General features: G+C 45.9%; 4 protein-coding genes across 4 annotated transcripts; 3 read left to right on the top strand and 1 right to left on the bottom strand.

Annotated features, from left to right (window-relative positions):
- Positions 1-2,694: 2,694 nt before the first annotated feature.
- On the top strand, positions 2,695-4,027 carry PPM1 (carboxy methyl transferase for protein phosphatase 2A; the record flags this gene model as incomplete). Its single annotated transcript, XM_024465867.1, has 2 exons — positions 2,695-3,087; positions 3,150-4,027. Exons 1-2 carry the CDS (start codon positions 2,826-2,828, stop codon positions 4,025-4,027), a joined length of 1,140 nt encoding a protein of 379 aa, XP_024326708.1. The 5' UTR covers positions 2,695-2,825.
- Positions 4,028-4,180: 153 nt separating this feature from the next.
- SPT3 (transcriptional regulator) lies at positions 4,181-6,101 on the bottom strand. Its single transcript, XM_024465866.1, has 4 exons — positions 5,800-6,101; positions 5,339-5,428; positions 4,463-5,272; positions 4,181-4,408 (listed from the first exon to the last, which is right to left on the bottom strand). Exons 1-4 carry the CDS (start codon positions 5,842-5,844, stop codon positions 4,403-4,405), a joined length of 951 nt encoding a protein of 316 aa, XP_024326709.1. The 5' UTR covers positions 5,845-6,101; the 3' UTR covers positions 4,181-4,402.
- Positions 6,102-11,911: 5,810 nt separating this feature from the next.
- On the top strand, positions 11,912-12,269 carry VC83_02197 (uncharacterized protein; the record flags this gene model as incomplete). Its single annotated transcript, XM_024465865.1, has 2 exons — positions 11,912-12,058; positions 12,117-12,269. 2 exons carry the CDS (start codon positions 11,912-11,914, stop codon positions 12,267-12,269), a joined length of 300 nt encoding a protein of 99 aa, XP_024326716.1.
- Positions 12,270-12,292: 23 nt separating this feature from the next.
- On the top strand, positions 12,293-15,153 carry VC83_02196 (uncharacterized protein; the record flags this gene model as incomplete). The annotated part of the gene is made up of 5 exons (XM_024465864.1): positions 12,293-12,464; positions 12,781-13,561; positions 13,612-14,370; positions 14,423-15,017; positions 15,076-15,153. 5 exons carry the CDS (start codon positions 12,293-12,295, stop codon positions 15,151-15,153), a joined length of 2,385 nt encoding a protein of 794 aa, XP_024326717.1.
- Positions 15,154-23,878: the final 8,725 nt, after the last annotated feature.

Raw genomic sequence — 23,878 nt, 5'->3', positions numbered from 1 at the left:
TGGGAAGTGGCGATTCGATAAAAAACGGAGATGAAAGCTCTGACCTGTCTCTCTGTGACAACTAGCCAGTCACGGTCCCTGATGGGGCTGTTTCGATCCATTTGCACTCTGTGTTGTTCCCACAGTTCGCACAGTTCAGATGGGGAGCCCACTTGGTCCCGCCTGGACCTGTCCAGTAAGTACAAGTACCAGGGGGGGGTAAGGACGACGGACCCTGTGCATGTGTTGCCGTGTCCCCAGAAATAAGATGAGAAACGACTCCTATCATTAATTGGCATAATGGCAATAATGGAGGTTAATTGGATCAAATAACTCCAAGGAAAGGGCGTCGGGGACAGCGGAAGGAAGGGGCCAGTCGCTATTGGGCAGTAACGAGTGGCAATCAGGACATATTGGGCAACTTCGACCAACTTCACTTCGACAAGGCAGACGCTGAAAGCCCCCCTGTTCCCCTGTTCCGGTGTTGTCCCAGTGTTGTCCCACCAGCTGGTACCTGGCGCTAATATCTGCACCATACAGTAGTTTGTCACCCAACTACGAGTAGCTCTGTCTTGGGGCGGGCCATAACCAGCGAAACCGAAAGATGCAAGGTCCCGCACATGGGGACTCTGTAAGGGATTTCTGTGATTGGGCCACGCGTTCCACCAAAAATGAGATTAATGAAATACTTGGCAGAGTACTCCGTATGAAGCGTATGAAGCGTACGAAGCGTGTGTGAGGACTAAGTACGGAGTACATATGTATGTTTCGTCCAAATGCGTGTATGGTGTGGGATAACCCTGAAGCCCTGATTCCTGTAAGTAGTTACTCTTAAACAATAGGGTCCGCAAGAAGAGATTGCCCTTATATTTTCGGTATACCAAGGTTTCCTTATATGTCGTGATCGGCGCTTGAACTTCGGAGGAGAGCTGAGGACGGCGCGCACGGCGCGCAGGCGTACGGAGGTGTTGTTCATAAGTTTTGTGAGTGGGTCATGAGATGACCGGGGGTTGGGCATGGGTTGGAGCATGGGTACGCGTAGGCTTGTTTGTACCTTTTTAACGCGTCAAAATTCCTACTATTGTATTTTATATGTAGGAAATTCATACTCTTTCAATAACTACAATGCCTCATCTTACTCGCGATGAGCGGCTTCGTTGCGCACTACTACGCTCCCTAGATTGGGAGTTCCAAAAAATTGCAGCCTATATTGGCTGCACGGAACGGCAGGCTTGGTATGCTTGCCAGGGCCCTCCAACTCTGAAGAAGCGTTCGGGTAGGCCACTTATCCTATCCGATGAGCAAGTTCAAGAGGTTATTGAGTTTATAGCCTCATCTCGCACGAATAGGCGTATGCCATATACAAATATAATACGCATTCTTAATATTCCATGCTCACGGCTTGTCCTAACCCGCGCTCTGTCTGTGAGAGGCTATAATCGACGTAAGTATCCCTCTCTACTTTACTACTATATAGACTAATAATTATTAAGGGATTGCTATGCGGAAGCCTATTATCTCAGAGACAAATCGACAAAAGCGACTTTCATGGGCTATTGAACATAAGGATTGGGTACGGAATGATTGGAATAGGATACTTTGGACTGACGAGACGTGGGTAACGGGAGGCTGCCATACTCGTACATGGGTTACTCGAAAAGCAGGGGAAATGTGGGATGATACATGTGTTGTAGATAGAGTACAATGGAGAAGGTAAGAGACTCCTATTTACTATAGGATTTACTAACAATCCCTAGAGGTTGGATGTTCTGTAGCTGCTTCTCAGGTGGTCTTGGAAAGGGTCCTATACTATTTTGGGAGAAGGAATATGGGAAAATAGGAGCTGAGTCCTATATGGCTCATACTGTCCCTCTAATCCACGGCTGGCTACGCCTATACCCAGGCCTTACATTGATGCAAGATGGAGCTCCAGGTCATAGAGCAGGTGCAACATATGAAGAGTTGAGATCCCGTGGTATTTGCCCTATAGAATGGCCCCCGTATTCACCAGATCTCAACCCAATTGAACGGGTGTGGCATATTATGAAGAATTATCTACAAGATAATCATCCAGAACATATGTCCTACGACCAGCTCCGTGTAGCTGTTAAGGAAGCATGGGAGCAAGTTGGAGAAGCTGAGCTTAATGCTCTCCTTAATAGTATGCCTACACGTATGGCAGCAGTAATTGCTGCAAATGGTATGCACACAGAGTACTAGGCTTATAGTATAGTTTTATATAGGGGTTTAGGTATCTACTCTACTCATTATTCTACAGAATTGATTGCTCTCACACTCAAGTGTTCGTGACGCGTGAGAATCGGTACTTTGGCCAGAATTGCCAAACCAGCCTACGCAGGGGGCCCTAGCCCGACCCACTCACAAAACTTATGAACAACACCTCCGTATAGTCCCAGACCGTACAGGTCATCCACATTATGGATATCGAGCATTGACTAGCAAAGCTGCGGAGCTGGAGCCGTGGATTCTGAGCCTGTGGAATCGTGGAGTCGTGAAACGCTCATGACCGAAAGTGGCCCGTAAAGGGAAATGAGATCGCTTGTTGCGGTTGCATTGGAAAGTTTCAGTGCAACCACATGCTTTATCACGTGATACGAAGCTAAAAAAGCTATCAATTCCCCGTGACCTGGAATTTAGTTATCCCACCCCTCCGTTATCGATAACGACCCCACGACAGTACCTGTAACAAGCATCCATCACGCTCCCAGACCCCAATTGCTTCCTTCCAGAATTGACCAACTTAACTTCCCCATAACCCTCTATTTCTTTTAATTATTCGTTCTCACAAGAATTATTCGTTCTCACAAGATACCCCGACAGCCACCATGGCTGCTCCTGAAATCCCCAATCTGCTCTCCATGCGCGGGAACCGCTCGCGTGGCGCTGGACGTGGTAGAGGGGGGTCCTCCAGCACGAGAGGCGGGGGGCCAGACAGGGACAAAATGATCCGCGAGACCGATACTGATGCCAACGGTTCCCGACGTAGTGCAGTGGCATGTGGTTACCTCGAAGACCCCTACGTCAGCGAGTTTGTCGCCGACTTAGGCACTGATTCTCCTGCCCTGCGCATGCCCGTCATAAACAGAGGTGCTTCCCCCTTCGTCCCCGCCTCTTCATGATAACACCCTACTAACAGCCTCACCCCCCAGGGACCTACGTACGCACCATAGTAATCGACCGCCTAATTGAGAACTTTATCAACGCGCACCCCGAGCAAAACGTCCAGGTCATCTCCCTCGGCGCCGGCACCGACACGCGCTACTTCCGCTACCTCGACCGTGGCCACAAAGACCAGATCCTCTACCACGAGCTCGACTTCCCCATAATCTCCGCCAACAAACTCGCTTTTATCAATCGCTCCGACAAGATCGGGCCTCCGGGGAGCGAGTTCAACAGCCTGCGCGCGGTGCCGGACCATGACCCAGAGAAGAAGATGTGGGGGTACTTCACTGACGTTGATAAGAACGCGGGGTACCTCTTCCACCCGATAGACCTGCGAAATCTGCCGGCGGAGATTGATAATATCCGCACCGACTTGCCTACGCTGCTTGTTTCGGAGTGCTGTCTCTGCTACCTCGCAGCCGAGCAAGCGGACGCGGTGCTCAACTTCTTCACCTCCCGCATCCCCACCATTGGCACCGTGATCTACGAGCCCACCTCCCCCACCTCCGCATTCGGCCGCGTCATGACCTCCAACCTCGCCGCGCGCAACCTCGCCATGCCCTCCATCTCCACCTACGACTCTCTTGACGCGCAACTCGAGCGCCTACGGGCAGCAGGTCTAGATATGTTCCAAGAGGGCGCGAGTATCAGCTGGTTGTGGGATAACTGGATCGAGGACGCGGAGAAGGTAAGGTTGGGGCAGATGCAGATGTTTGATGAGGAGGAGGAGTGGCAGTTGCTTGGGAGGCATTATTTGGTTGTTTGGGGGGCGAGGGAGCAGAGGGAGACGGAGGGGGCGTTTGGGGGGTGGGATTTTTTGGAGGGGGAGGAAGAGAGGAGGATTAGGGAGACGGGGGAGGAGTAGGGGGGTGCAGTGCGGGGTGGGGGGCTGTGCATTTGATGGCGTTGGAGTTGAGCGCTGGGCTGGGATGATTGATGATTGATGATTATGAATAGAGCAGATAGCAGTGACGGAATAAGACAGTCACACAGCGAGGCACACCAGTTTATATATTATGGGTTCATTGGCTCCATAACCGTCTCATGCACAGTAATGTCTCAGGCACAGTAATACGCAAGTCAACCCCCATAAAACAATCCTGTCATAATCCATCTTATGAACAGTAGTAACATGCAATAAACTCCATGAAGCCTCCATACCATTACGCCCCGTGTCCTTCCTTCACGCCGAAGTCAAAGTCAATAAAAGCCGGATACCCAGCAGAGGAACTGTGTCAGTTCAAAACTATTCAATAGTTAGTACAACCCACATCAAATCAACGAACAAAGGGTCACTTACGAGCTTAAGCGGAGTCCTGTTCAGACCCCTCGTGCCATTCAGCATCGCGCGGGACTTCTTTGGGCGCACCTGAAGTCTGCGGAAAGCCTCCTGCACGTGTCTTGGCTCAACGGGGGACTTGCCAACCGCAGGGGGATCAAAGAGTCCCTTGACAGCCTTGCGCTTCTTGCCCTGGTCCTCGACGCCGCTCTTCTCCTTGTAGAGGTCCTCCTGCTCCTTGATGCGGAGGGCCTCCTCGGTGAGGGTCTGCACGATCTCAAAGGTCAAGAATCCGAGGATATCAACAATATCGTCGTTCGGCTTTGACTCAGTGATAGTCCCGAAACCAGCCCACTCGCGGAAACGCTTTCCCTTGCGGAACGTGAAGGACGCCTGACGGTACTCAGACCACGTGACGTACTCCTCCTTGGTCATGGCCTTGGTGCGCTCATCAGCCTTCTTGAGGCGCTGGAGGGTGGCGTAGTTCATTTCCTCCTCGTCCTCGTCGTCTTCGTCGTCGCGCTCGGGGACTTCCTGGGAGTAGAGGGAGGCGATTTCCCAGGGGAGGCCGACCTTGGCTTTCTTGTTCTTCTTGGAGACGTCGACGGGACCGGTGGCGGCGACGGCTGCCACAGGCTCGTCGCCGGTGCCGATGTCGGCTTCGTTGCCTTTGTCGTCGGAGTCCTTGACGTTCTTGCGCACGTCTTTCCAGGAGAGGAAGGTACGGAGGCGGGAGACTTTGGCGGCGTCGTGGCGGATAAGGAAGATCAGGTCGTCGGTGGTAATGGACTTGGAGCCGCGGCGGGCGGCGTTCTCGGTGCAGGTGCGCAGCTGGAAGGTGTTAGATCAGGTCAAGGGAGGTATAGATCGATAGATCGATCGATGGATACTATATACCATTTCGATGACTTGCTGGCGCACGATCTCCTCGACCATGCCAGTTGTTTCTGGTGATGGCTCGCCGGTCTCACCAGAGACGTACATCATCTTTTTAAAGACTTGGTTAGCAATCCACTTCTTGTAGTGCTGTAATGCCTTCTGGGCTGTCTTGGGATCTTCAAAGTCGGAGCCAGACTCCTCGGACAACGCAGTTGCTGCATCCTTGAGAGCCATCGTGGATACTGTCCACGCGAAGCGAAGCGTGGGGAGGTTGTAAGGTAAAGAATGAAAACAGTAACGGGGAAAAGCAATAAGCAACAAGGAGACCCGCCAGAGAGATCTGGTTCGCTAAAAACGAGCAACGAAGCGGTGAAATTCACTTGTGTCAAGCATCCCCCTCGACACAATAGCAACCCAACTCCCAAATGTGGCCAGCAACAAATGACTGCAAAGAAACAAAGCTCGAAACGTCTACTAACCTGCTGGATCTCCGTCCTATACTTGGCTGTCTTATCGGTCGACATCTTGGCGATCTTGTTCTTCGATCAACTTCTTGCTGGTGATCAGATATATCGACCTCTTCTTCAATCGTCGACCTTCTATCAACACTTCATACCCACCAAACTCCCCTCATACAATAGAAAAAGGTCCTCCGATATCGTCGTCGTGATGGAAAACCTCGCAATCGCCCATGGGATCAAATGCGCGTTACGCCTCTCTCCACGAAGCGTGTGTGATGAGGAAATAAGAAGAAATCTAAATCTAAACGCCAGACGAGAGCGTTTTATGTTGCCCGAGGCCAAAGTGGTCCGAGCGCACGACGTCGTCCATGGTCGTCGGCGCCCCAGCGATTGCGTGGCTTGGCGCCGCGCTAAGGCGGCTGTACACATCAGTCTTAATGGGAAAGGTTTGTTCCGTTCAGCAATTATTTTGGCCTTGAGATTCTATTTGATCTTGAGCTTCTATTTAATCTTTGATCAGTCTACAGGAAATTGGAATTATAGTAATTATCAGAGTAGAAGTGCGATGCGGTGATGCGGTGATGCCATGCAGTGATGCCATGCAGTGATACCATGCCTTTTATTATACAGTACAATTAATATTTGCAATCTGGCGACAGCGATTACAGCAACTCCAATTTAAGTAAAGACGCTCAATAACCTAGACGTTCAATCCGTAAAACAGGTGTTGACAAATGGAACTAAATTGATAAGTTCTTTGGTTAAAATTTGATGTATTAATTCTAGGCCGGCTAAATATCGTTAGTTATCAAACATGTGATATACGAAACTGCACAAACCAAAATGCACAGGGATATCAAAATTATTCAACATATTCTTGAATATTTAAATTTATGAATATTCAAGAACATCACATGATTATCATGTGATATTCTTAAATATCTAAAGTTACTTATTATTTAAGTTATAAGCTAGCTTAGAGGTAAGGCTATAATATATAGGTAGAATATAAGAAAGTATAATATACTAAATAAGCTAAGAGCTATTTAAACTACTAATTTAGCTATAAATTCTTCCTTAAAGTCTTCCTCTTCTTCTTCCTATATAAAATCCCAACTCTTTAAACTGTTACCATTACAGCTCACAGCTTGTTATGGTTATTACGGTTGTTATAGTTATAAGGGGATTACAGGGTGTAGCCTTAGCTACCAAGGCTACAGCTGCTAAGCGGACAACTGTATATTATAAGGAATAGCCTCACCTTCCTTCTTCTTCTTCTTCTTTCTTTAGATTCAATCTAGCTTACTTTACCTAGACTAGCACCATGACCTCCGTGACCATCGTAACATAAGATTGAATCTCACCTTTCTTTTGCTCTCTAAGCCTGAACCTTGATACTGAAATTCGAATTCCCTTCTTTAGAAACCCTATAACCATATCCTAAAGTCGATTCCAGAACACCACAGAACACACTAGAACACCACAGAACACTACAGACTTCATAGACCAGACCTTTCACAACGGTCCCTCAACAAGGAATATAGCTGTGAGGGAAGTGCGCTCCTCTTAAGTGGCTCCTATAGTCGACACACTGCGCAATAGTGTAATGGTGGGTGCACCAGATGTGAGAATCTAGCCACCAAAGGAAGGGATGATTTTACTAAGACAACACACTGTCTTAGGAAACAGAGCCAAAGGGTTGTAGCTTAGATGTCATACTGACATTCGTTGCACTCAGTTTGCTATCAAACTCAAGAGCAAACTTGGAAATCTCCTCCTCAAACCTACAAGTCACTATACATATTTTGGCTTATCACACCAACAACAAGAGCAATACTACTCAACGATTGCTACAACCATCTATGATTCATTACACGTCATTGCTCCTTAGTTACTGGGCCGATATTACCACATAGCATATCTCTACAACCCTCTATGATTCATTACATGACATCACTCCTTAGTTACTGGGCTAATACTACACATGACATATCTCTATCAACTAGAGGCCTAGGAACATGAACGATAGCTCCAAAGGCTTCTACAACCCTCTATGGTTCATTACACGTCATTGCTCCTAAGTTAACCACAAGATTGGTTAAGTTATGACATAATTTGTCTATAGGGGTACTCTGACCTTGGACCTCCTTTTACTTCCTATAGGCTACGAACCTAAGAGATGGTTCTATGGGATTTTTTTACGTCGACTACAGTTACCAAGCCTGGTAAGTCATGGAAAGTCTTGGAAAATGAGAGAACTACACTCCTTTAGCATAAATAGGATTGCCCTTTCCTTAAGAAAGGGCAAGCAGACAATACAGTAAATCGACTATCACATACTTCCACGTCTTTTCCAAGCTTCCAAGCATTGATCTTGTTACTCCTTGTTTCTGAAAAGTCAGTGAGGTGTTAACCTCTGACTTACCCCTGAGTTCCCAGACTCAACATTTGTTGCAACTTGTCTGAACCACTTCACTACATCACACACCTGATTGCTGCGTTGTGGAATAGTCTAAGCTACGACCCTTTGGCTCTTTTTCCTAAGACAGTGTGTTGTCTTAGTAAATTCATCCCTTCCTTGGGTGGCTATATTCTCACATCTGGTGCACCCACCATTACATTAGACTATTCCACAACGCAGCAATCAAGTGTATGATGTAGTGGAGTGGTTTAGACAAGTTGTACAAATGTTGAGTCTGAGAACTCAGGGATAAGTCAGAGGTTAGCACCTCACTGACTTTTCAGAAACAAGGAGTAACAAGATCAATGCTTGGAAGCTTGGAAAAGACGTGGAAGTATGTGATAGTCGATTTACTGTATTGTCTGCTTGCCCTTTCTTAAGGAAAGGGCAATCCTATTTATGCTAAAGGAGTGTAGTTCTCTCATTTTCCAAGACTTTCCATGACTAACCAGGCTTGGTAAATGTATTAGAAGTCAAGTGCGACCCACAACTAGCTTGCTAATCATGTAGTGAACGTAAGAGAATCCCATAGAACCATCTCTTGGGTTCCTAGCCTATAGGAAGTGAAAAGGAGGTCCAAGGTCAGAGTACCTATAGATAAATTATGTCATAACTTAACCAATCTTGTGGGTAACTAAGGAGCGATGACGTGTAATGAATCATAGAGGGTTGTAGAAGCTTCTAGAGCTATCGTTCATGTTCCTAGGCCTCTAGTTGGTAGAGATATGCCATGTGGTAGTATTGGCCCACCCCCTTAAGGAGGAGATTTTCTTAATAACTTGTTCAATGAGTGTCCAAATGATATGCCGTGATGTATGTAGCATAAACAGATGTAGTAGAAGAGTTTGCAGCAATCGTTGAGTAGTATTGCTTCTGTTGTTGGTGTGATAAGCCAAGATATGTATGGTGACTTGTAGGTTTGAGGAGGAGATTTCTAAGTTTGCTCTTGAGTTTGATAGCAAACTGAGTGCAACGAATGTCAGTATGACACTACTCTGTCGCTACTAATCTCAATGTTACTATCACCATGATCCTTACCATACCGTAAAATTATCACTTTGGATTTTAACCCAACCTTCTTCCGCTCTGCTACCCTCTTCCTCTCAACCCTTGGCTCTTCGATTTCAATTTTCCGTTGTTGCACCTGTAGCTGCTTTACTACTTGCTTTGATTCCTTTGCTACTCTTGCCTCTGCCTTTGCTTGTAATTTTGCTTTCTTCTCCTTACGTAACAGTCGGGCGTCTGATGCATATAACTGCCCCCCCTTCTGTAGTGATTTCCGTGCCCTTGCCTTTGCTGTTTTCTGCTCTGCTGACCGTAAGGTAACAATGTCAAGCTCGGTCTTATAGAGCTCAGCTTGATGTAAAACAACTGTAGTTCCACGTGCAAATGATTGAAACCCTTCTCTTGATGGTGATGAGAAAGCTGCCTCTACTCTCTTCTGCCAATGTTTAACTGCCTGTATAGTTTGCACACTAGTTTTTGGAGTTGAGATAAGGTCGTACGAAGCAAATGGCTTGTAGTCTGGTGTTTGATTCCGGGTCTCTTGTATTTTATCAATTACTAGTGGAGGATTATATGGATATAGTCCTGCATTTCTCCAACCTGATTGAATTATCCAGACAGTTAAGGATTGCCGTCGGATTTGTGGAATGTCGGAAAGGAACGTACGTAGCTTATACTCATAGTCATAGCTGCGTACTGCTTGATCAAGTGCCTTTTGATGGAAGTGTTTGCACTGCTTAAAAACTGCTACATCAAGAGGTTGTAGTAGATGCGTAGTATGAGCAGGAAGGCAGCAAATAACAATGTTATGCTCTTCTGCTAATGTGAGAAAGCGCTCCGTTTTATGAGAGTCATGGCCGTCGAGTAATAGGAGGCGGGTGTCATCTGGTGCCATATGCTCTGCAGATAGTTGAATAAAATGCATGAGGTTTTGAATTGCAATGTCGTCGTTTGAATACCCACTCTCATTAACGATAACAAGAGCATTTGGCTCATCTGCAATTGCTGTACCACTTGCATTTACTCCCTCAATCACAGTAACAGAGAGCCGATTCTCAGGATTATCAAAAGTCCATTGCTTTATGCCAATCGGCACAATAACAGCTGTAGATTTATAACATCCAATCATGTAGCCGGTTTCGTCAACATTCCATAAGTTATATGGCTTAATGTTGTGTTTTGTAATAAGTGCGTTATATGTAAGGAAAAATTCCTCAAACACCTCTTTCTTTTGTGCCTGCTTTCTATCCGTATTTAAAGTCTTCATATAAATCGAGTGGAATTCAGGGTGTGCCTTAAGGAAGCGTTGTAACTAACCACCGTTGCGATGGGATCGTACAATCGGGTCGCAAGTCCGCAACAGCCCGTAAAACCATTGATCGGTTTGTAGGGACCCCACGCTTAAGTTGGTCATATATAAATTGACAAACTGCAGTATCTTGTTCTTGAGATAAAACTCGGTTTTGACCCCCGCGGGGAAGGGGAGGGGTAGTAATGTGTCGTCGAAGTGTCTCACGGTTGACATTAAACTTGAGGGCAACCCAAGTAATTGTATAAGTATCTGGTTGTTTCAAGTAGAACTGCCGGGCCTCAATAAGATGGTCAGCTCGACTTGGATCGCTCAAAGTTCAGACTAGACTAGACCGTGGTCTGAGAATTTGGGACCAGGCTAGACCATGGCCCGGTCTAGGGGAACCGGTGGTCCAGGTTCCCTATGACGCACCCTAGTGATGATAGAGCACGACAGCGGAAAGTTAGAAGTCGGAAGTCCATTCAAAAAGGCGGAGCTATTATAGTTGAAACATGCACGGAAGAAGATTTACGAGAAGAAGGTAAAAGAGCAACTTATAGAAGAAGCAAGAGAGAGAAGAGAGAGAATGCGCATGGTGAACATTAAGCGCAAGATGCAGCTCCGTGCTAGTATCGATGCACGGAAAGCAGAACGAGTACAGAAGCGGGACTTACTTAAATTCCAAAAAAGTAACCTGGATACCAAGCCACTAAGAGGATTACTTCAAGTAATCATTAACCTAGACATCAAGCGTAGGCAGGAGGAGGAGGAGGAGTTACAACGGCAATTAGCCGTTAAAGAAAGCGGGTTTGTTGACTTTACAGACCTAAACTACGACATGATTCACAGTGCAAGTGACGGTAGCAGTGATAATGAATCACTGACCAAGAATATAGATCCTAACTTATTTAATTGATTAATTATATATACCTATGTACGTCGTTGTTGTGTCGTGTTCGTTGTTTCGTTGTCGCGTTCAACTCGCGCGCGTCCTCTCCCGAGAGAGTGCCGATCGCTTTCGCAGTGCCGATCTCTTTCGCCAACCGCCTCTAGGCAGTGGTTTGGAAACCAACGATTACGGTGTTCGAGATAGAGATATATACTCTCAGAATGTTGCGCTCTCGAGCCAAGAAGGATGAATAGATCTTCGGTTACGAAGTCCAATCACTGCCCCTGTAAGAATAACGCAAGTCGCTGTCGGAGCGCCTACCAAGCCGTCCATTGCTTTTCACGTCTCCCCCCGTAGTTTCTCAATCAAGTCGTCAAACTACAATTATGTGTTCAACAAATTGCCTCACTCACACACGCCGACCTGGCAACCTGGCTGCCAGCAGCGCCAGAGACCATACTTGATTCAAATGGGGGGAAACACAATGGACGCCAGTCTTCCGAGAACTGATCTGCAACGATGGAGGCTCAAGAGCACTGAGGGCGTGCATCACTGGTTTTATCTCAGCGAGGAGCAGGCAAAAAAGCAGCAGCAATCCGTCGCAGAGCGCTATTTCCTTGGATATCCGACTGTATGCACCCACCTTGACCATCCTCCGGCAATGTCTATGCTAACCACCAGCTCGGTAGGGCGCGCCCACCCTCCCAACACCGCAGTCCTTCACCGACACGGCACTCAATGGCTACTCGTTCTTTCAGCGCCTGCAGCTCGAGGATGGCCACTGGGGCTGCGACTATGGAGGGCCTAGCTTCCTGCTGCCCGGGCTGGTCTTCGCAATGTAATCCCAACCGAGTGGAAAATCGAGATGAAGCAGTATCTGGCAAACCATGTTAATGCGGATGGAGGCTGGGGCATGCATTTGGAGGGTACGACGACCGTGTTTGCCACAGCCCTTTACTATGTGGTTTTAAGGATACTAGATGTAGAGAAGGATCACCCTTTGGCGACGGGCGCGCGAGAGAGGTTGTTGAAGCTTGGTAAGATCTATCCGATATATCTGGTCTATGCTTGGATCATATGCAAATTAAAAATGGATTCACTTGTCTCCGATTATGCTAAGAAGATAGAGCTAGAGGGTAAAAGTTCTAGAACTTCCAAGGCAGAGCTTGAAAGTCTAGAAACGAAAATATTGGAAACCTCTACAATCGTGTATAATAGCAAGAAAGAGAACGAACCACTCGAACTAAAAGGTACCACGCTAGAACAATTTCGCTTAGGTGTAGAAGCCGGGGTCAGGGCAGAAATTGCCAAAAAAAAATGCAGCTATAGAGGAGGCTGCTAAAGCAAAAAAAGTAAAAGCAAAGGCTGCTAGGGAAGAAAAAGCAGCTGAAAAAGCTGAAAAGGAAGCTAGGGAAAAGGAAGCAGCTGAAGCTAAAGCAAAGGCAGCTAAGGAAGCAGAAGAAGCTACAAAGGCAAAGGCAGCTGAAGCTAAAGCAAAGGCAGCTAAGGAAACAGTTGAAGCTACAAAGGCCACAGAAGAGAAGGCAGCAAAAAAGGCCAAAGAAGAGGATGAAAAAAAGCCCAAGGAAGAAGAGGAAGAAGAGGCTAAAAAAAAGCCCAAGGAAGAAGAGGAAGAAGAAAAGGAAGAGCCGCCTTCTGATGACGACAATGACGACATAGTTAATAGACTTCGACATGGGGAGACTATTACCAAACTAAAGGAGGATATTTCTATATCAGTAGAAGTTCTCTTGTCAAAACATGAGCATGTTGTTGGCCACAAGAAAGGGTTTGGAACACCAGTTATTGTTCTTAATAAAGAATTTCCCCAAGCAAGAATTTGCAGAATCAGGAAGGACATTGGACATGACAAGAGTAGTCCCAACATTATGCTATGGAGACGTGGGGGCGAGCTAAAACCTAACTCTGAGGAGAAATGGGCGGTTGACGACCTTGATGCTGTTAAACTGATAGCAATAGGTCTGTTGACCGTGCTGCTGCCGTCGTTGCTGCTGGGTGCTTTACTTCCTGGTATAGGCGGTGCTATTGGTGCTCCACAATGGGGCAAGTATTGGCTGTCTACGTTGAACCTATATGAGTGGGAGGGCGTGAACCCTGTCCCTCCTGAGTTCTGGTATGTCGGCTGTTTGACATGTCTGCTATTTTTACTGACCATACCCGCAGGCTTCTACCAGATTGGGTTCCCTTTCACCCCTGGCGGTGGTGGATTCAATGCCGTGTCGTCTACCTCCCGACCTCATATCTGTACGCCAACAAGTGTAAAATGCCTTTGAATCCACTATTAAAGGAACTGCGCGAGGAAATTTACGTCCTGCCCTACTCTTCTATCGACTTTGTAGCGAACAGCAGCACCGTGGCTGCAACTGACCTAAAGCGGCCATACACTCCACTTGTGAGGGTCATGAGTACTGTTATGCGGGCATGGGAAATATATCTGAGGCCATCTTGGCTGCACAATCAAGCTAATGTGGCTGTAAGGGACCTAATACGGCGCGAAGACGAAAACACATCTTACAACGACCTTGCTCCAGTCAACAAAGCCTTCCATACGGTCGTTGCGCACTTTGCCGACGGCGGGGATCGGACTGCTGTACGTCGACACTGGGCGAAATTGACAACGTACCTCTGGCAAAGTAGGGATGGCATGACTAGCGGAGGAACAAATGGGGTGCAGCTATGGGATACAGCTTGTAACGTTATTGCTGTTGCGGAAGCTGGTCTGGCGAGGACTCCAGAATTCAAGGATACTATGCAAAAGGCACTAGAGTTTATCGAGCTCTCGCAGTTCCAAGAGGATTTGAAGGACCCCTATCGCCAGAAGAGAAAGGGCGGTTGGCCATTCAGCACAAAAGCCAACGGATATATTGTTTCTGATTGTTCAGCGGAGGGCATGAAGGCTACCATCTTGCTTCAGGAAGTCTAGTGAGTACAATTCAGTTTTAAACGTAGAGGCTACAATTCTAACATCTCAAAGCGGCTTCCCAAAACTCATATCCGACTCCCGCCTACAAGACTGCGTAGACACGCTGCTAAAAATGCAAAACAAGGATGGCGGCTTCGGTAGCTATGAAAAAGCCCGAGGAAGCGAGTTGATGGAGCTTCTCAACCCTGCTGAAGTCTTCGATCGTATCATGGTTGAGTACTCCTACCCAAAATGCACTACCGCCGTTCTTACTTCCCTCTCTCACTTCCGCAAGCATTTTCCTACCTACCGCCGCGACAGCATCCAGAAGGGTATCACTGTAGCTATGGACTACATCACAAATGTTCAGCGCCCTGATGGAAGTTGGTATGGCTCTTGGGCGATCTGCTTCACATACGGGACCTTTTTTGAGAGTCTAGCTAGTGTGGGTCAGACATACCAGGCAAGCGAGCGCGTGCCTAGGGCTTGCGACTGGCTTGTGAGCAAGCAGATGAAGGACGGAGGTTGGGGAGAGCATTATTCCTCGTGCGAGGTTGCGGAGTATGTCCAGCACGAGAAGAGTCAGGTTGTTAATACAGCGTGGGCTACACTCGCGCTGATGAATGCAAGATATCCACGTGCGGAAGTCATTGAGAAAGGGCTTCAGGTAAAGCAAACGCCATGTAAGCTGATATATCTAGTTGTAGCTAATATGGGCTGTAAAGCTGATCAAGATACGTCAATTACCAAACGGAGAGTGGCTACAAGAAAGTATCGAGGGTGTTTTCAATCGCACGTGGTAAGCCAAGCATGCAGCTTGAGCTACTGAGAGGCTTGAGTTGCACGATGCGGGGGCTTTGTAGACAAGTCTGGAAATACAAACTATTCTCATGTTCCAACCACAGCGCAAGAGTGAGAGTAAGGTGCGCTGGAACGTTGATATATTTTATAAGTCGGGAGAAGATGGGTTCTTCAAACACTCAGTGGACATCTGGTGGGGGATCATTCGAGACCATCCGGTGGACCATCTGGTGAGGCATACGGATTTGATCACGTGTTTGGTATGGCGGAATTGAACAGCTATATACCACAAAGACCTAGGATGAGTCACTCACGGAGCGCCTAAGCATACAGAAAGGCTATGGACCTCATTCAAGGCGGGCGAGATGGGCGAGGCGGTTGACGTTAATGCGTAAGTCGAGAGATTAAAAGCAGAGGCGGTTCATGGGTCCTAAAGACGGATACGCAAATAATTATCACATACGACCACAGACTCAAGAGAACTGGGCATCCCGTCCGCTCTGCCATACATAACCTTGAGATCGGTGGATTAGTAGTTGGGTGGGTGACCACCAGCGAATACCCACTGTCGTATGTTTTTGTATTTTTTATACAGTAGATTTACTTTCTCCTTGGTGGCGTGGCAGATTTGCCGTGTCTAGACCTTGTTTCGCCGGCACGTTGATGTCGGTTCCGTTCGCGTATCACGTGAAATATAATGTTCATTCAACACGGAGGAGCTGCAACAGGTGTTTCCTCTAAAAGGATATCCTAGTATTTACACCTACACATACTTGCAGAATGAAGACAGAAGGCAAAGGTTACGGAGGGTCTCGGAACGGACAATGTCACAAGGACCAGTTGTTCAAGATATATCTTTTTCCTCTCTAAGTCTAATTTTGTTGTAATAGTCACATGATCTCACATGATCTCCATACGGATTATCGGTAAATCACAGTATAGGTTACATAGGCAGGAGAGGAATACATACATTTGATTACTCAACAAATTTTGTGCACCATCTCCACGTGATTCTTGAAAAGGATAATGTTGTTGAGAAGTAGCCCTTCGGCCTTGCAAACTGAACCTCTATTCTAAATGGTCCATCATCTTGTCGGGTTTCGAGAATTTGCGCGTCCGCCTATCGTAACTCTGGCGATCATCGCCAATGCAGAATATGCACTGAGTTTTCTTGCATTTGAGAGGAAAAATAATAGGAACAGGCGATTCTTCCTTCGGCACGGCGGATCCTTCAAGAGAGGTTCCCGAGGACGATATGTTCAAGATCGACTTATGACACTGGAGTTCTTGGCGACGAGATAGTGCGACCATTGTGTCGATGGCATGAATCCGTCGCATGGCGAGGCCCTTAGAGAGGTCGCACATGAATCTTGAAGCTGGGTCCGTTCCGGCAGCTGGTGCTTGACGACAGGCTCAACATATGTCGGTGCCATGACTGTGACCTTCTTCATGATCTTCTCAGTTCTTCGTTGTGGATACGGTAGAAGTAGTCCCGGAGGTACTCCCTCTTTAGCTCTTGCCCAAGCGTCTTAGTTACCGTACAATCTGTCTATTTAATTGACGATATTCTTCACCAGCTTCTGTTCCAATCGAACCCTAAACAAATGCGTGTTCATACAAACGCTTAAGCTCAAGCGAAGCTCTTACTGCTCAAGCTTAAACTGCATCAGCTCTGGATCGGGCGGGAGGTCATCGCGAACCTCGTCCGGCACTGTCTGAGGTGCGCGAGGATCACAAGTGAGGCTCATGTGCGTGAAGGCCCGGAGAAAGCCAGAGTCACTAGGCTGCTCTAGCACTGCATCTTGAACGATAAACCTGACTTTCTCATTGTTGTATGATCCGCAAAAGACACCAATCTGGGGATTGTGTCTTAGTATCTGGTCGCGAACTGCTGTCGTCACAGCCCCTACGCACTCGTTAGTTAAAGCAAACTATGATCAATAAGAAGTTTACCGTCAACAGCGTTTCCTGTGCCTCTACGAAAACAGTAGCTCGTTAACGCTCAAAACAAGTCGCCCAGCCGAGACAATCAAGGTATAGAGCCTTCCACTCCGACGTACGGAACATATCACACGTGCGTACGGCCTGACGAAATATGGGTCTTTTAAGCATCTCTGGCTTCCAGTGAATCAATGCGGCTTTCGTAGGGTGCTGCAGATGACTTGTAAAGAAAGGTTCTGCGTGCGACGACCCTTCAACTTCAATTGCATCATCCTTTATTGCGATAGCCAAGACATGGCTGATAGGTGTAAGGACACAGGGCACCCAGCTCACAGTAATAGCATATGAGAGTGCGAGTCGGAGGCTAAACGGATGCTATCCTATAGGTCTACTACGAAGGATACAAAAAAGATGATGGGGGAACCCCATGAGTCGATTTTCTCAAGTACCCGAAACCCATCCGACTCAGTTCCGACCTGGTTAGTGTTAGAGGTGATTGCGGAAAGTGGGAATTACACACGGATTTGTATGGTAATCCCCAACCACCGTAATTGATTCCTTGCGGGTAACGGAGCAGAAGCTTCACAGTAGAACACGGTAAATACAGTATATAGATCAAAATTAATTACTACCTAATCTACGGGCCTACGTACGCTATTTGTAGCCCCGGGGGAAACCCCCAAAACCCTGACGAGCTGAGCTTTCCGGACTTCAGCTGGGTTTGGATCAGTGGCTTCCAATAGTATGGCGCCACTTGTAATGGTGGGTGCACCAGATGTGAGAATCTAGCCACCCAAGGAAGGGATGAATTTACTAAGACAACACACTGTCTTAGAAAACAGAGCCAAAGGGTCGTAGCTTAGACTATTCCACAACGCAGCAATCAGGTGTGTGATGTAGTGAAGTGGTTCAGACAAGTTGCAACAAATGTTGAGTCTGGGAACTCAGGGGTAAGTCAGAGGTTAACACCTCACTGACTTTTCAGAAACAAGGAGTAACAAGATGAATGCTTGGAAGCTTGGAAAAGACGTGGAAGTATGTGATAGTCGATTTACTGTATTGTCTGCTTGCCCTTTCTTAAGGAAAGGGCAATCCTATTTATGCTAAAGGAGTGTAGTTCTCTCATTTTCCAAGACTTTCCATGACTTACCAGGCTTGGTAACTGTAGTTGACGTAAGAGAATCCCATAGAACCATCTCTTAGGTTCGTAGCCTATAGGAAGTAAAAGGAGGTCCAAGCTCAGAGTACCCCTATAGACAAATTATGTCATAGACAAATTATGTCATAACTTAACCAATCTTGTGGGTAACTAAAGATCGATGACATGTAATGAATCATAGAGGTTCGTAGGGGCTTTTAGAGCTATCGTTCATGCTCCTAGGCCTCTAGTTGGTAGAGATATGTCATGTGGTAGTATGAGTGATGTCATGTAATGAATCATAGAGGGTTGTAGAGATATGCTATGTGGTAATATCGGCCCAGTAACTAAGGAGCGATGACGTGTAATGAATCATAGATGGTTGTAGCAATCGTTGAGTAGTATTGCTCTTGTTGTTGGTGTGATAAGCCAAAATATGTATAGTGACTTGTAGGTTTGAGGAGGAGATTTCCAAGTTTGCTCTTGAGTTTGATAGCAAACTGAGTGCAACGAATGTCAGTATGACATGATACCCCTCTTAAGGACGTTTGTTAGCTGTGTGCTTGCCCTTTAGCCAGGTGGCTTTCTTAGAAAAAAATTCTAGAATCAGCTTGGATGCATTTTTTAGATTTCTCTTAGGTTCCCAAGTGTTGTCACTTGTAGGATAGCCTTTCCACTTAACGAGGAAGTAGTCCTGACCTCTAAGTGTCTTTTTGTCAAGGATAGACTCTACTTCATATTCTGGTTGATCCAAAATCAGAACAGGAGGTGCAGGAGACTGAAGTGGTCTTAAGGAACTTTCTTGTGCCTTAGACAAGAGAGATGCATGGAAGACATTATGGATAGTCCAAGTAGGTGGTAATGCAAGCTCGAAAGCATTCTTGCCAATAGTCCTTGTGATCTTAAAGGGTCCAAGTCTTTTAGTATCAAGTTTGTCTGATGGTCTAGTAGTTGTGATATGTCTTCTAGACAAAAAGACTTGATCACCAACTTTGAATTGTTGTGCAACCACCCCCCTGTTAAAGGCCTGAGCCTGCTCGTCTTGTGCACGCTGTATTTGGACCTTGAGATAGTCCTGGAGGCCCTTAAGGTAGATGATTCTTTCAGTAGCAGAAGGGTTTTTGAGATTTTCAGGACAATTAAGTTCTGCCACTTCAAACCTAGGGTGATAACCATAGTTTGCATAGAAAGGTGTCTCTTTTGTGGTGTTAGAGACCGTGTTGTTGTAAGCAAATTCTGCAAGATGGAGAAGATCTGCCCAGTTGTCTTGAGCATAGTTTGTATAAATTCTTAGATATTGTTCAAGTACAGAGTTGACTCTCTCTGTCTGGCCATCTGTTTGAGGGTGATAAGCTGTAGAAAAGCGTTGTTCCATGTTTAAGAGTTTAGAGAACTCCTTAAAAAAGTTTGAAGTGAAAACTGCTCCCCTATCTGAGATCCAGTGTCCAGGAATTCCATGATATTTAAAGACCACCTTGAGGAATAGCCACGCAAGTTCAGAAGCTGTGATAGTCTCATTGCAAGGCTCAAAGTGTGCCATTTTTGTGAGCCTTTCTACCACCACAAGGATAGAGTCATAAGGGTAGCACCCCCTTTTGGGATAGAAGGAGGCAACTTGACTATAAAGTCAATGGATATGGAGTCCCATGGGCGTTCTGGTATAGGTAGAGGCTGCAAGAGGCCATAGAGCTTTTGCCGTGTAGGTTTGTTCAAGTTGCAAGTTGTGCAAGAAGATATATAGTCTTGAAGAGTAGTCCTTAGACTAGGCCAGTAGAACTTTCTTGTTAGAAGTTCATAAGTTTTTGCAAAGCCAAAGTGCCCTGCAGCTGGAGCATCATGGAACTGCTGTAGGAGGTGTAGCTGTAATCGTTTATCCCTTGGGACATAGATATAGCTCTTGAATAAGAGAAGTCCTTGCTGATTTTTTGAGAAATTTTGTAGTCCAACTTTCTCAAGAGAGGAGCCTTTCTTCTGGAGGTATTCCAAAGTTCTTTTGGCAAAGGGATCGTGGTTGTAAGCATCTTTGAATGCTTTAAGAAGTGTTGCTGAGGGTGTATAGTCTTTAAAGGTCTCTGGTTTCTGAGAAGAGGTAATGGGGGCAACTTGGTTTTGAGGGGATAAGTTTCCCTCTAAGTCCTCTGTAGTGCGAGGGTTGCTTAAAGATGCTGCTATAAGCTTTGTAGAGTCTAGCAGGGCCTTTGTATTGCTTGTTTTAGCAGAATCTTGGTAGTCATGTCTTCTTGAGAGGAGATCTGCTCTTTGATTCTTGGCCCCTGAGACATGTTTTATAACAAAGTCAAAACCTCCTAGTTGTTCAGACCACCTTGCTTGTCGTCGATTGAGCTGTTTAGTGGTTGTAAAGGTCAAGAGATTTGAATGGTCACTGTAAATAGTGATAGGATAGTTTGCCCCTTCAAGGTAGCATCTCCAATGCTTTAGAGAACATACTATGGCAAGCAGTTCCTTGTCTGTAATGGGATAGTTTTGTTCGGCTGCTGATAGCTTTCTTGAGTAAAATGCCACAGGCTGTAGCTCTTCTTGTTTGTCTTTTGGAGCTTGGTATAAGATTCCAGAAATGGCAAAATCTGAGGCATCTGTCTCAAGAGTGGCAGGTTTCAAGGGGTTAAAGTGTAGTAACATTTTCCCTTCTTTGAATTCTCCTTTAAGAGCATCGAAAGCATCTTGCTGTGTCTTATCCCAGTGATACAAAGTGTCCTTGTGAAGTAATTGAGTAAGGGGTAAAGCCAAGGATGTATATCTTGGTATAAACCTCCTGTAATAGTTGGCAAACCCAAGGAAAGACTGAACCTCTTTAATGCTGGAAGGAATAGGCCACGTTTGTACTGCTTTTGTCTTTTCAGGATCCATCTGAATGCCTTCTGTTGAAATTCTATGTCCCAAGAAATCAACTTGAGACATATGGAAAAGACATTTCTCAAGTTTGCAAAAGAGTTGTGCTTGAGATAGCTTCTCTAAGACTTGTCTAACATGTAGAACATGCTCTTGAGTGTCTAAAGAGTATATAAGAATGTCATCTAAGTAGACAACAACAAAGATATCCAAGTAAGGTCTTAGAATATCATTCATGAGAGCTTGGAAAGAAGCAGGTGCATTGGCAAGCCCAAAAGGCATTACCTGGTATTCAAAATGACCATAGCGTGTTCTGAATGCTGTCTTCCACTCGTCATCTTCCTTGATGCGTATCAGGTTATAAGCTCCCCTGAGATCTAACTTGGTAAAGATCTTTGCTGAAGAGAGCCTATCCATGAGCTCAGGGATAAGGGGTAAAGCATATCTGTTTTTAACAGTGACTGCATTAAGGCCCCTATAATCAACACAGAGACGCAAGGAGCCATCTTTCTTCTTGACAAAGAGAATAGGAGCTCCTGCTGGTGAGGAAGAAGGTCTGATAAAGCCAGAACTAAGGTTCTCATCTAGGTATTCTCTGAGAGTTTTCAGCTCTAATTCAGATAGAGAGTAGATAGGGCCGTAGGGAGGCATTGAGCCTTCTGCGAGTGGTATCTCATGGTCATAAGGCTGGTGCTTTGGCAGAATTGATGCCTTTGCCTTGTCAAAAAGATGTTGGTAGTCTTGGTATGCTAAAGGCAAAATGACCTCCTGAGATGATTTCTCCAAATCTGAAGTAGCTGCTATCTCCAGGACAGGTTGGAAAGGTTTAACCCATATCAGAGATGATATATCGTCCATAGTTTGGTCAAAATCCTTGATCTGGGACAAGTCTGAGTCTTGGACCTGAATAGGGGTAACTGAGGCTTGAAGGGTTTTTTCAGTATTGAGCTCCGGATTTGAGCTAAACCCAAGCGATAAATGCTTCCAATTGATAGTTGGATCATGCCTTTGAAGCCATGGAAGACCTAGGATGACTGAGTACTTCATTGGTATAACATCTAAAGAGATGGTGTCTGAAAATGTTGATTTTCCTAGGGGAATCTCAAGTTTGAGTACTGGGGTGTTGCAGGTAATGGAACCTGAACTGATAGGAGTTCCATCAATGACTCGGAGCAACTCTGGAGTGCGTTTGGGAATTGTAGGTAACTGGTGTGTCAAGATGAGGTCTTGAGATATAAAGTTGCCTGTTGCCCCTGAGTCTATCATAGCCCTTGTAGATAACACCTGTTGTTTGAAATGGAGTTGAATAGGGATTAACAGGTGTGTGAAACTCTGAGAAAGCACCATCGACACATCTTTGTTGTCTAGGGGAGAAGTTGTAGTCTCAGTTGAAGTTGTGCCTGGTGGGGATTTTTCAAGTTTTTCAGGAATAGCAGCTGTGACTGTGTCTGAGGCTGCTATATGTTTTGATTCAGCACTCCCCCGTGCTGAATAGCACTCCTGAATTCTGTGCCCCCCTTTGCCACAGTATAAACAAAGGTTGTTGTCCATTCTGTGTTTTCTTTCTTGAGGAGTAAGTTTACCCCTTTTCAGTTTTTGAGGGCTTCTTGTAGGCTGAGTGCTGGATTTGCTGTAGATCTCTTTATAGAGGCGTCTAAGTCCATAGGTTCAGGTGCTGAGTCCTTAGCAGTTGGTGTAGAGGTGTAATTGTTGAAATTTCTTGTTGGATGCCAGTCTTGGTTCTTCTCCTTTCTTCTTTCAAAAAGCCTATCATCAAGTCCATGACTAACCAGGCTTGGTAAATGTATTAGAAATCAAGTGCGACCCACAACTAGCTTGCTAATCATGTAGTGAACGTAAGCATAGAACCATCTCTTGGGTTCCTAGCCTATAGAAGTGAAAAGGAGGTCCAAGGTCAGAGTACCTATAGACAAATTATGTCATAACTTAACCAATCTTGTGGGTAACTAAGGAGCGATGACGTGTAATGAATCATAGAGGGATGTAGAAGCTTCTAGAGCTATCGTTCATGTTCCTAGGCCTCTAGTTGGTAGAGATATGCCATGTGGTAGTATTGGCCCACCCCCTTAAGGAGGAGATTTTCTTAATAACTTGTTCAATGAGTGTCCAGCCCTTGGTAGTAAGTGAAGACTAAGGCTTCTTCATTCCAAGTCAAGTGAGAAGTGATTCTCCTAAATTCTGTTGTATACTGAGCAGCAGAGGTCTTTTGACATAGCTTCTGTAGCTCTCTTTCTGCTGTAGCAGTTTCGTTGATGTCTCCAAAGGTCCTGGTAAGTTCCTCTTGAAACTGGTCATAAGAGGTAATCAAAGGTGTAGTGGTATTTTGGTTGTTGCCACTAAGTCTTCTAAGATATGGCTCAAAGAAGTTGAATGCAGATCCACGGAGGTAGCTGGCAGCGAAATAGATCTTCTGAATGTCTGAGGTGAACTGATGAGGCCTGAGGGTGAAGTAGATGTCCAGTTGCATAAGAAATCCCTTCAACTTCCTCCTGTCTCCATGGTATAAATCTGGTGTTTGCACTTTAGGAAGTGCACCTGGGGTACTCGAAATAGCCAGAGGAGCTGTGGGAAGCTCTGTATGATGTGTCTGAGTTGAAGATTGTGTTGCTGAAGTGTTGGCTTGAAAGGTGTTTTCCAAATTCTCAAGTTTGTTTGCTATAGTTTGTATAAAGGCAAACAGTTGTTGCATCTGCTGTTCAGCAGTAGTTGTAGGAGCTTGGTCGTCCTCCATTGTAGTATCGAAGTGCTGCTATAGAAATAGTTGAAGCTTGAAGCAG

This window comes from Pseudogymnoascus destructans (genome assembly GCF_001641265.1).
Source record: "Pseudogymnoascus destructans isolate 20631-21 unplaced genomic scaffold scaffold_4, whole genome shotgun sequence".
In the NCBI taxonomy this organism is placed as follows: domain Eukaryota; kingdom Fungi; phylum Ascomycota; class Leotiomycetes; order Thelebolales; family Thelebolaceae; genus Pseudogymnoascus; species Pseudogymnoascus destructans.
The sequence above is the reverse complement of the archived record's forward strand: the minus strand, read 5'-3'. Positions and strand labels throughout refer to the sequence as shown.